Genomic DNA, 12,027 nt, shown 5'->3' on the forward strand with positions numbered 1-12,027 from the left:
AGTGCAATACTGCTTTCAGATCATACTGGGAGCAAAGATATATTTCCAAAAAAACTGGAGTGGGAAGTGTTAAGAAACAAATGAGGATATTGCTGTAGATATACCATACAGGGATGTTCACATCCTAAAGATTATAGCTCTGAAGGGATCATTAGACTTGTTTGGAATGTGTGTAGGTCGGACTGAATTGTCTTCTGGCCCCTTTAAATGCTCACTTTTACCAAATTGCTGCTGACTTCCCACCTGTATTACATAAGTGCAAAGCATACTGATTCCTGTAAGGTTGCAACATGAAGTTGAGGTAATTACAAGTAGGAATCCTTGTCTTCAGGAGATGGAGAGTTTGCCAAAATGCCTTTTCTGGCTTGTGAATAATTCACTTCTGCCATTTTCAAGCTTCTATCTCCTTGTAGTAAGGATGGAAGAAATCTTATGGAAGACGATTCTATGATCATGTTCCCTGTTCCACTCCAGATTATTTTCAGAGTTTCTATAACTGACTAATCCCAGAAGAATGAGCACTGAACATTATTTTTTGTACTTCTAATATGAAAGTTTGTAAATGAATCTCTAATGATTCATGAGTTCTCAGTGATGTCCTATGAGTGACAGACCTTTCCTACAGCATATGTTCTATGGAATGTGTGATATTGCTCACTTCTTATTAGTACACACAGTAAATTGATTGCATTATCCAGAAGCTGAAGTTATATTCTCACATTCTGGTCTCATTTGTGCATGTTTACATGTTTGTGATACATGTATCACAGTAATGTAGCTAAAGCAGTAAAGTTCTGATATAAACAAAGAGAAAAGCACTGCTCTGAAATATTTAACAGTGTAAAGCTTTCACTTTAGTTCTGTCTTTGGATCTACCAACTTTGATCCTGCTATTGCTCAGCTGAAAAATATTAAGAAATAATGCTTTGAGTTTAGCATCAAATGGGAAAGTGGGTAAGTTAAAATGTAAATCATTAAGTAGTATTTCTTATATAATAAAATACTCTCTCCAGTGTATTCTTTAAGTCTTGATACAGAAAATTTCTTACAATGTAATGTCAGAAATAATGAAATTAATGTTTCAGTTCTGGAAGTAATGTTTGTTTTTTTAATGAAATCTAAAAGCATCAAAGTTTAACATTCAGTTGCTGAGCTATGATAAGGTATACAGCCTCATTTACAACATTTAATTTGATTGTCTCTTGTAATCCAGTCCCACTGCATGTTGAATAATGTATAGATAAGGAAGGTGTGCCAAAGTCTCTCTCAAACAACCTTAAATGTGTCCAAGTGCAGCTGTAGTGTTGCACAGGTACTCAGGTGGTTGAGTGTGTTGAGAGCAGATTTTGGGAACAGCCTCATGATGGCACTGTTTCTTCTTAACAAACGTTGTTCCTCAAGAACTGAAGTCTGATGTGGGAGAAGATGCATGATGCTTTCCGAAACGTGTGGTTTAAGTTCAGTGAAATGAATCATTTTCAGGAGGATGTAGTTGCAGTGACAGATAGTTACAGTGACATGTTGACGAGCTGTAATGGCAGTATGCCTACAATTTGTTGTAGACCAGAGTTGGTCTTAAAGTCAGGTTGGTTGCAAGGCAGCAGGGTGTAATTACCAAAACAAAAAGAAACAGATACTGTATGTCATCCCCTGCTAATGACTACATTTTCTTACCCAGCAATCTGTAACAAAAAGCTTTATAAATGACCGGACTGCACTTAAATACAGCATTAAAGAAAAACTTGGTGGCACAAAATTATTCCAGCCAATTGAGTGGAAATGACAGAGAATAATACGAAGTTATCTTTGGCAGGGAGATGTGTGTTTGGAATGTCACTAGTGGACAGTGCATTGAGAACGCAAAGCTTCCTTATAGGCATACAGCAATCCATGTAAGTATAGCAGCTTTTCATGGGGTCTCTGTTCATTACAAGAGTTTTGCTTTATTAACATGATATTTTTCAGAAACAGTTTTAAATGTATGGCTTGTAATATAGGAGAAAAGACCCTATCACAGTATAAGTAGTTTTTATATCTTTTTTCAGTTTCTTTTTTCCTAAGAAAAGAATTGAGACTTTTACTTTTCTCTGCATTCCTTAATCAAATCAGACTGATTATTTTTGAGCTGCAAATATTTGAAATGCAGTATTGATTAACTTACTGTTTGTGTATTAGGTAGCCAAGTGAAATGCTCTTAATCTTTGCTCTTGTCTTGTTAAAATTGCATGGAAGCTTCAAGTTTGATGTTGACTTTTTCATGACATTTTAAAAGTACAAGTAATCTGGCCAAACATTGTGAGACAGTCTGCTGAAAGACTTATTTTTAAGCTTTTGAATGGTTTTGGTGCAGAACTCATGACCTCTAAGAGAGTTCACCTGATTTTCAAAAATACACTTTCATTCACTGCAGAACTGTAGGACAAATCCCTTATTGTCAGAGACTTTCAATATTGCTTCAGATAATTTTGTGTGTCTGGTTGAAACTGTATCCAGGTAAAAGAAGTATCTAGATTTTGGAGTGTGGGAGAGTTTGAAATACACATGTGAGTGAGACTGAGGGGCCCAACATCTATTAGTTTGATTCTGGGATGTGGCTTTTTTCTGGATATCTTCGTGGAGGAGAAGCTCAGGGTTCCTGTGTTAGTTAAAATGCTGGTTTTCTTCAGTGAGGAAGTCGAAGATGGAACTAAGGCTCCAAATGATGGGTATCTGAGCCTTCATGTAACACCAAAGCACAGCCAATTTGGAAACCAAAATTTTTAAAGCTTCCAGAAGAAAGTGTTTTTCCTGACACTACTTTGATATGAGGAGTTCAAATACGGTTGTTAATTGTAAAGGGAAGAGGAAAAACCTTGGATATATTGTCAACAAAAATAATGGAAGATTAACTTCTTAATTTTTTTACAGATATATATGTGTATAAGGACATAAATTAAGAATTATTCTGCACTTTTATTGTGCATATGCTTAAAGCATATAGATTCCTTAAATGGATGTATGTACACAAACAAAGCCATACTTAAATGATAATTTAAGGAGCAATATGACTTGCTAGTACTAGGTTCTAGTACTTAATTAGATTTTAATAGATGAAATTACCGACAAGTTCTGCAGGGAAGTAGGCAAATCTGGTCTAGTTGATTAGCTGACAATCTGTACATTTTTTTGTGAAGATCAGAGAGAATATTCATTCTTGCCTTTCAAATAAGTGTAGCAAATACTTGGAGAAAATAGGTAGTTCCTCTCTATTAGAAGTGAGCTAAACCTAATTGTGGCTAGTAATATTTGTTTAATAACTTAGGCAAGACAGTTGAAGGAAAATAGGAACATCTAACAGGAAAGCTTTCTTAGGGAAAAGTAGGTGTTGCTGGGAGGGGAAAGTATTCTTAGAATGCAGCCTTCAGATACTATAATAAATTGTGGTTTTTTGTGTGTGTTTTTTGTTGTAGATTATTTTCTTGTTGTTCCATGGGGAATGGTTGCTTGTGCTGTAGTTGATGTTTGGTTTTAATTGAACTACTAACTTATCTGCTCTAGTAGGTTCCTTTTGTTCAGTGTGGATGATTTAGCTATGAATGGCAGATGTCAAGTAGTGCAAACTGAATATTTGCCATTTGAAATGAAATTTAACACCAGGGTCAACACTTAAACATTTGTGGATCTTAACAAGTGTGGAATTTTCTCAGGAATTACTGACTATAAAAATCCTGTATTTCAAGCCTAATTTAATGGTAACAGTAATTGTAAATTCTAATAATTTCTGCCATATATTTTATTCATTATATCTGTAGTACTATTTATCCTATTTCCAGTTATTTTTACTACACACTTCAGTTAGTTTACTGAAAAAAAATAAAAATTATTATATAACTAAAACGATACAGAAAGTTTGTAAATGAGGTGCAGTTTTTTTGGGTTGTCTGATACTTTTGTCTGACTAGATGATTGTTTCCTTTAAGATTAGTGTTAAATGTAAATCTGCTTTGAGGTGTCTGCTTATGCATTTATAGAAATTGTTTACAATTACAGCTAGAGATGCAATGCAGATGTCCTTGCACATATAAAACACCTAGCAAAAAAGAAATCCTCATAGTCACTCTGTACTCTGTCTCTGTTTCTTTGCTTTGTCTGTTGGTTTTTTTCCCTTTGTGATTGCTGAGAAAGAATCTTCTGAACACTGGGTGTTTAATGTCATAATGAAGAATATCCTATGGAGTATAAATCCTTCCTGGAGAGTAATCAGCAATTAATTATGAAAAATTTAATTATGAATATTCTGCATCTTTATCTGATTCTTCCTTTTCATATAACTGTTGATGACAGGAGCTTTATGAAATGTTTGGAGAGGGGCCTCTCAGAGAAACAAGTCTCAAACTCCTTAGCAATTTATAGGCAAAATTAACACCTGGCTTTCTTCCAAAAATTACAAAAATCCTAATATTTAGGAGGGACAGGTGCTGCTTTCAGGCTGAAGCACCTTTTACTAAGCTGTGTGCCTTGCTAGTGTCACTAGCAATATTGGGTATGGTTTCACATATGCCTTAGCTTTTTTTTAGTGATGCTACAAATGTTGATTATGACATGTTCAGTGTGAAAAATCTTCATGCCATTTGTGTATCTGTGTGCTGACTCTCTGCTTTCCATTTGGACAGTATTACCATTGCTCATTCCGAATGACAGGTGAAGGCTGGCTTCTTTGTTGTGGAGAATATCAAGATGTTCTAATTATTGATGCTAAAACTTTGGGTGTTCTTCACACTTTATCATCATCTCAGTCTTCTGACTGGATAAATTGTATGTGTATTGTCCACTCTGCAAGAATTCAAGGTATATGTTTTACATGTATTTATATTGGTAAATCAAATTGTGATAAAATATTTCTACATAGATGGTATGTTCCTGCTTGATTTGATATTAATTTGTTTCACAGAGCTGTTATGTAGAAGAAGTTAAGGTTTCATTGATAGCACAAGAGGTGTTTTTAAGGCTCCTCTTTTATTTAATATGTTTTTAGAGAAAAAAGCATGTTCTATACTGGCTGTAAGCTCTTGGATTTAAGTATAAATAAGTTTTGTAATATTGGGTAAATTAAAGGCACAATACCACAGTTCTGTGCCTTCTGTTAATACATTAGTCACTGCTTGTTTACATGTTTTGTATTTCTGTATATAATTTAATTTTTTTGTGTAAAACTGATATTTCACATAAGCAGTGTCCTGAAGAATCCTTGTTTTAGTGCTGAATAGAAAGGGCCTGTTTATACTTGGCTTCAAGTTGACTATCTCACTGTTAACTTTTCACAGAAGACTCTTTAGTTGCAGTGTCTGTAGCTGGAGTTCTCAAAGTATGGGACCTGTCTTCATCTCTGAATAGCATTCAGGTCAGTGTTAACATGAATGTTCTCAAGTAAAGGCTACATTGAAGCAGAATATGAATGAATTTACGTCTTCTGGATGTGTATTAAATAGATTGTATTACTTTTGTTAGAAAATTCTGAAAACACACCTTCATGGCATTATTTAAAATTGGGCCATTGGACAGCTCTCGCCTTGACAACTGTGCTATCTTTTGGCCAGGCTTCTTGTCTTTTCATATTCCAGGGTGTTTAAGCTGCAGTGCTTTCCTGCTATCCTGATAATGTCTTTGAGCCCCTTCACTCTGTCCTTTAAACTCAAAGCCCTTCAATATTGGCCTTTGTACTCCCTCTTCACCCTTGTTATTCTCTTCAAAACGGTCCTTTAGATTTTGTTTTCCTCGGTCTGCTTTTCACAATGCTATCTTCACTTGAAAAAGACTCTTGCTGTGTCAAGTGTCCTATTTTTCCATCTTCAAACTCACTCTTTTTTAGGTTAATATTCTCAGCATCTGTCACCTTCCATGAACAGGTGTTAGAATTGTGATGCAATTTTTGTGTTTTAGTTATGCTCTAAAAGCTAGATTCACAAAGGGACTTCAACAGTGAGACAGAAATGGCAAAATATCAACAGACTTCTCTGAACATTGGTAACTCATTGCTGCCTGGCTGGACAGGCCAGGGTGTGGGCAACACTACTTGTTCATGGGTAGAATCAGGCCCCTGAGGTGAATGCCACATTTGATACCATCCTGGTGTTTTTGATTTATCTGTGGTGTTTTGGAGTGGGTGCATCTTTTTGACATTCCTAGAGCAAACCCCACTGCTGTGTTGTAAAAATTCTGAGGATTCTAACAACTGATTACAGATGTCAGAGGAACATATGGTGTGGTGCAGTCTTTTTACTGCCTGAGGGCACCTTTTGTGGAGGGACTGTTGCAAAGTTCGTAACAATTCAGCTAAATTCTAAAAAGCAGCATTTTAATAAATATTGTTGGATTTACTTGGAATTAACTGAAGCTGCAAGATCTTGTAAGAAAATGGCTTTCAGTTTTATAGCCATTCTCTTCTCTGAGAAGTTTTGAGATTGTTGGTATCTTAAACAGAAAAAAAAATGCATTTTAAGTGATTAAATCAATAATTGATAAATATAATTCCAATAGAATAATTTTGAATGTGATGACTTTAATATGTCTGATATTCCCACAAAAAAATGTGAAAATACATATATTGTTTTTAACAGTACAAAGCAATACAAAGCTAAGAAAATGAATTAATTTTGCACTACCTTTAAAGGTGTTAAGAGCAAACAAGACATATGGCAATACCACTGTCTCACTGTCTGGGTTGCAAGAAGAATGAGTGGGAAAGTAAAATATTCATCAGCTTTTCTGAGTCTGATCCTCTGTTTTATAGGTGGTGTAGCTATTTTTTCACTGAAGAATACCTAGCAGATACTCCCTGCCTTTGGTCCTTCTCCACGTTCATTAGCATTTTTTAAAGTGAGATCACAGTCTGAGCCACACTAAATGTTTACATTCTTCGGTTTACATGTTAGTTGTGAACATGTTGTCTTTCTCTTGTTAATTATGAATTATGTATTGCTTTGAATTTTGAAATTTCAGTGAGTTGTTTCTATCCTAAAAGCTCAGATATCTGAAACAAATTGTATAGCTTTTTTCCCCTCTGTGCTGTAAAGGAGAAACAAAGTGTGTGCGAGAAGGAATCAAAATCTCTGGACTGTATAAACTGTCAAGCAGTAAGATTTTGTACTTACACGGAAAGGCTCCTTCTTATTGTGTCCTCCATGTGCTGGCAGGTACGTTATTGAGAATCGCACTTTCTTTTTAATGTTGTTCATTTTGAAAAGCTATTATGATTCTTACATGCAGATACTTGTTTTTCTCCTTAGGTTAAAGAAAGTGTTCACAAATTCAGATACAAATTCAGATACAATTATGCCTGCAACACTTCTTGGCTTATCTTAACTGTGTGAAAGAGATGAAGCTTTTATTTTTTATGAATGTAATTCTGCTTTTAAAGTTTAACTCCAAATTGGCTGGATAGAAGGGGGATTTAAGTATTAGACAGTTTTAGAGCACTGAGTGCATTATAGTCCCCTCCACAGTGCATTTGAAAGGGAGACAAAGAATAAAAATCCCTGTTTAAGTATGACAGAAGTACTCACAGTTGGCAAGTCCTCAGTAGTTGAGGACCTTTGTTTGTTGATAGCAGCAGCAAAACTGAAGACTCCAGGCTATATTGCTTTTTCTTGAAGCTATAATAAATGAACTAAAATTTAAAGAAAAATGAATAACAGTTTTAGAGGAAACTTACTTATTTAAACTGAAATTTATTGTAAAAAAAAAAAAATCTGTATTTTTTTTTTCCAGTGCTACAAAATTTCTCTTACACTAATCACTCAGATTTATTTTAACATGTATACCTGATTCCAACATCTCTGTGGGTACAGGAATGAGTCAAAAAATTTCCCATATACCTGGATCAACTTCAAATAATGTAGGCTATCTTTGAGATGCCTCTTGGTCTACCTAAATTCTATACGAAAGCATTTATAGAGGAAGTTCATGTGTAGAATGGATTTTCCACTTTTCATGGGAAAATATCTGTAACATGCATTGTTTTCTATTAATTTCTATAATATAAGACCCTAGTGCTACCTTTTGGGTGTTCTTTTTTAACTGTCAGTTTCTTTAATTTTGAACAGTATGGTTTGACTATGACTTTGCAGTAGTTTGTTATTTTCAAAACATGTTAGGCTTTAAAAATAGTTGCTCAACTCTGAAGAGTGGAACTCATGTTCTACTTCCTGATTCAGTGCCCAAACCCAGTTTAGGTTTATGAATTTGCCAATACTCTTTGTTTATATTTTGTTGTTTTTCTGAACTTAGGTCTATGATTATTGTGATTTCTCCTTGCTTTGTACTGAATTCTGTAAGAGTGGTCAGTGCTTTGCTGGTGGGGAAGTGCTGGCAGCTTACAGACTTATCATCTGGACAGAAGATGGCCACAGTTACATCTACCAGCTGCTAAACAGGTGGGCTCAGATGGGAAATTCACACAAAAAGTTCAGGTACAAGATGAACTTTGGGAGGGTTACTATGGAAAATCTCTGCATGTTGCAAATGATCAAAAACCAGAACAAAACCTCTTTGGCACTCAAAGATTTACCCTGAGTTTGGCAGCCCTCAGTCTTTGTTTGACACAGCAGGGGACATAGGAATAAGATTAGCCATGTAGAACTTGGGCAGCTGGTGCAGTGATTTCAAAAAGTCTCCTGTAATTACTTATTTGGTTACCTTTAATTGAACTTGGGACTCTTGGATGTTACTGTTCTGGTTTCTAAAAAATGACTTTCTAAAGCTTGTAAGTTTAAAATTTCTTGTTTAATTATACAGTGGCCTTTCTAAAAGCATGTACCCTGCTGATGGGAAGGCGCTGAAGGAAACAGTTTATGCTCATTTACTCAGCTTTACTGGTATGAAGGAAAATAAGGTAAATTCATAAGGGTTTGAAAGTTTATTTATTGTCTGTTTGCAATAACCTGAATAATCCCAGAAGAACTTATAAATTCATCAACAGATTTAATTGTTCTATAAAAACAAGGAGTAATATTTATTCCTTCATTTTTAAATTGTTAATTACAAACTTGAAGAGGCTCATAATGTATTTTGTCTGATTTTTGGCTATATTTAGTTTTTTTCCGCAGTGGAAAAATGCCTTTATCTCTTCAGTTCCAGGTAGACTGGTTCTTGTTTATTTTCTCTAATTTTGGCAAAAAGAAAAATATTTTTTAACAAAGATGTGGTCTAAAATATTTTTAGAAGCTTCTACTTTCAAATCTGTAAAAACTAATAATAATAAAATTTCTCAACAAATACAACCATGCCATAAAATCAAAATCAAAAAAGGCAACCCATGAGCAAAATGTAAGCAAGTTACTTAGTTCTTGTTTTATGAATGTATGCATGTTTCAGTGTAACTATATAAATAGGTTGTGTATCCGCCTGAAATTGAAGGGGTCTGAATCTGTGGCATTTTATCCAGAATACTACTGGCTTGCACCTTCAGAGGCATAATCACATGCAGAACTTTGTTGCACTGTGAGCAGACTGATATACCCAGAGTGCATAAAATGAAACACATATGACTCTCTTCAGAACTGTGGTCTTGGCTTGAAGAAGCCTCTAATGTTAAGAAAAGAGGAAGCTGAAAAAGTAGCTGATCTCTATATTTTTGTTTGAGAATTTATATTTAGCAGAGCATGTCACACGAATTTAAAACTTGAAGTTACTGTGTAGATGGGTATCTCAAATGGACACAGCTGTGTTGGAAACCTACATCTTCACTCACTTTTTATGTTGTGCTTTTTGTGATCACAAATAAATAAGGATACCCAGATGATTGGAAAATAAGAAAATTCATTATAATTAGGAAGCCAGGGAATGGGGGACAGGAAAGATATGTGGTAGGCCTTCTTACGTGGGCAAAAAATGAACTGGAGCAAATAGAACGCATTTTTCTGTGTAGCTTTGGTTCTGTTTTTTTTTTTTTTTTTTGCTAATGCTGATTGCTAATGCTGTTGTAATTGTTGGAAGATGTGGATTTAATTCCTGCCTGAAATTGCTTTGAGTGTGTGACAGCTCAAGCAGTTTGTTAAGCAGTTTCTGAAGATATGCAACAAAAACCTATTTTTATTTGTAGCTGACTAGAAACATTGCTAAATATATACCTGTGTGAGGTTTTCTAGCATTCTTTCTGTTAACAAATATAGGCTTTTAAAAGCATGTTTGTTGCATAATCCTGTGAAGCCTGACAGATTTAATTTTAAGTTGAAGGGAAATAAGCCATTCAGCTTTTTCCCAAATGCTGTGATCTAAAAATCAGATAGGATAACTGCTGAAGGATGCCAAAAGGTCAGGAAAGGTGAGGGAAAAGAAATAGCCAAAACACATGGCTTAGCAAATAATAAGGTTACAGTGCTGGTACAGAGTTCACATATGCTTCCCCCCAAATACATGCTTTTTAAAAAATGACGACTTGCTCTTTTTTAATATTTCTGCTTTAATACTTGCCTTACTGCCTGAATAGTTTTTATAATAGATGTGTGAGACAGCCAAGTCCTGTGTGATGATCTGTTTTGAACTCCATTTTGGGACTATAAACCAAACCATTTTACAGCACAGCTAATTATTTTGGAACTTATTCTCAAATTTCAATGTTTTAAATAAGTATATCTAACATATGAGGCAATTGTAGAGGGTAATAAGCTTTCTCCTAAGCATCTTTTTTTTTCTAGAGTAAACAACCCCAGCTCCCCCAGCTGCACCCCCCCAGAATTGTGCTCCACACCCTTCAGCATCTTCATTGCTCTTTGGAAATGCTCCACTACCTCATGACTGAATGGTGGTGTTATAGGCTATTACCTGTGTAAAAGCATAATTATTACTTTTCATTATTTGTAGTCATGCAAGCTGTGATGACTGAAGCTTTAATGAATTTTTTTTTTTATGCAAAGATTATCAGTATTTCACTGCATTGTTTTCTCAGCCTGACCTTGGTCCTTATGGTGGTCAAACTATAAAACAGGGAGAATTCCCAGTCTACTTTTCCACTTAGGATGTAAGTTTACCCAAAGCAGAGGTGATCCTTGAGAGATTTGTATCAGGGAGAGTAGACTTGGTCTGAGCAGGATTTAGTGGTGAAAAGGAATCAACCGTGGTTTGTTCTGTATTTTTACAGCTTTTGATAAAAAAAAAAACTCCTTCACATTTGGAATTATTACATAATTTTATCCATTTTCTTTCCGAATATTGACTTACTGTTGTTTTTGACAGAGTCTTCCTTTTGTCATGGGCTTCGTGAATGAAAGAAAGGAGCCTTTCTACAAGGTTCTTTTTTCTGGTGAAGCTTCAGGACGAATCACTTTATGGCATGTTCCTGATGTTCCTGTGTCAACGTTTGATGGATCTCCAAAAGGTTTGGCACTTTACTACCATATTTTTCCTTATGTCTTGGAGTCAATTTTCATGAAAATCAAAATTCTCATGAAGTTTAAGAAAGCGATGCTCATTTATTCATTGTGTGGTGATTGCTTGTAGTTAGAAGGAGTAGTAACTGCTGCCTTTTCAACCCTAGACTGCAGAAAGGATAAGTAAAGGGAAGTGATCAAGAGATGAAAAGGTGTATTTTGTTTAGTTTGACTTTTTATATTTTGCTTTGCATAAACAAAAAAATTCTCTCTTGTCCTACCCTCTAGAGATCCCAATTACAACCATGTGGACTCTTCAGGATAATTTTGATAAACATCATTCCATGTCAGAGGGCTTTATTGATCAACTTTGTGAATCTGAAGATGGATTTGGAAGTGCAGTTGTCAGTTCCTCTGTGTACATACCTGGTCTTGATAAGCTTGTATGTGGATGTGAAAATGGGAAAATTTTTGTAACATTAGGTTTAGAAACTGCAAGAGCAAGACTTTTAGAAAACATATCTTTTCTTAAAGGTAAGTTTTAACAATTTGTTCAGATTCATCTCAGTCAAGCACAGAAGACTTCATATTTCTGGCATCACTTCCAGTGATCCTTGTAAAAATTCTCTGTAAAGTAGGGCTGGCAGTCAGGAATGGAATGAGGAAAATGGAAGATTATGAT

At 35.1% G+C, this 12,027-nt stretch overlaps 1 protein-coding gene across 1 annotated transcript in view; it reads left to right on the forward strand.

The window, feature by feature from the left end:
* The window catches only part of WDR72 (WD repeat domain 72), a 100,199-nt gene that overhangs the window by 10,950 nt on the left and 77,222 nt on the right, over positions 1-12,027 (forward strand). The window contains exons 4-11 of the mRNA XM_053954793.1: positions 1,814-1,892; positions 4,653-4,827; positions 5,304-5,380; positions 7,053-7,172; positions 8,266-8,411; positions 8,773-8,873; positions 11,210-11,353; positions 11,634-11,879. Of these exons, the coding sequence (XP_053810768.1) occupies positions 1,814-1,892; positions 4,653-4,827; positions 5,304-5,380; positions 7,053-7,172; positions 8,266-8,411; positions 8,773-8,873; positions 11,210-11,353; positions 11,634-11,879 (1,088 nt within the window). The remainder of the gene's footprint in view (positions 1-1,813; positions 1,893-4,652; positions 4,828-5,303; positions 5,381-7,052; positions 7,173-8,265; positions 8,412-8,772; positions 8,874-11,209; positions 11,354-11,633; positions 11,880-12,027) is intronic.

The sequence above is a fragment of the Vidua chalybeata genome, chromosome 13 (genome assembly GCF_026979565.1).
Source record: "Vidua chalybeata isolate OUT-0048 chromosome 13, bVidCha1 merged haplotype, whole genome shotgun sequence".
NCBI classification, from domain to species: Eukaryota; Metazoa; Chordata; class Aves; order Passeriformes; family Viduidae; genus Vidua; species Vidua chalybeata.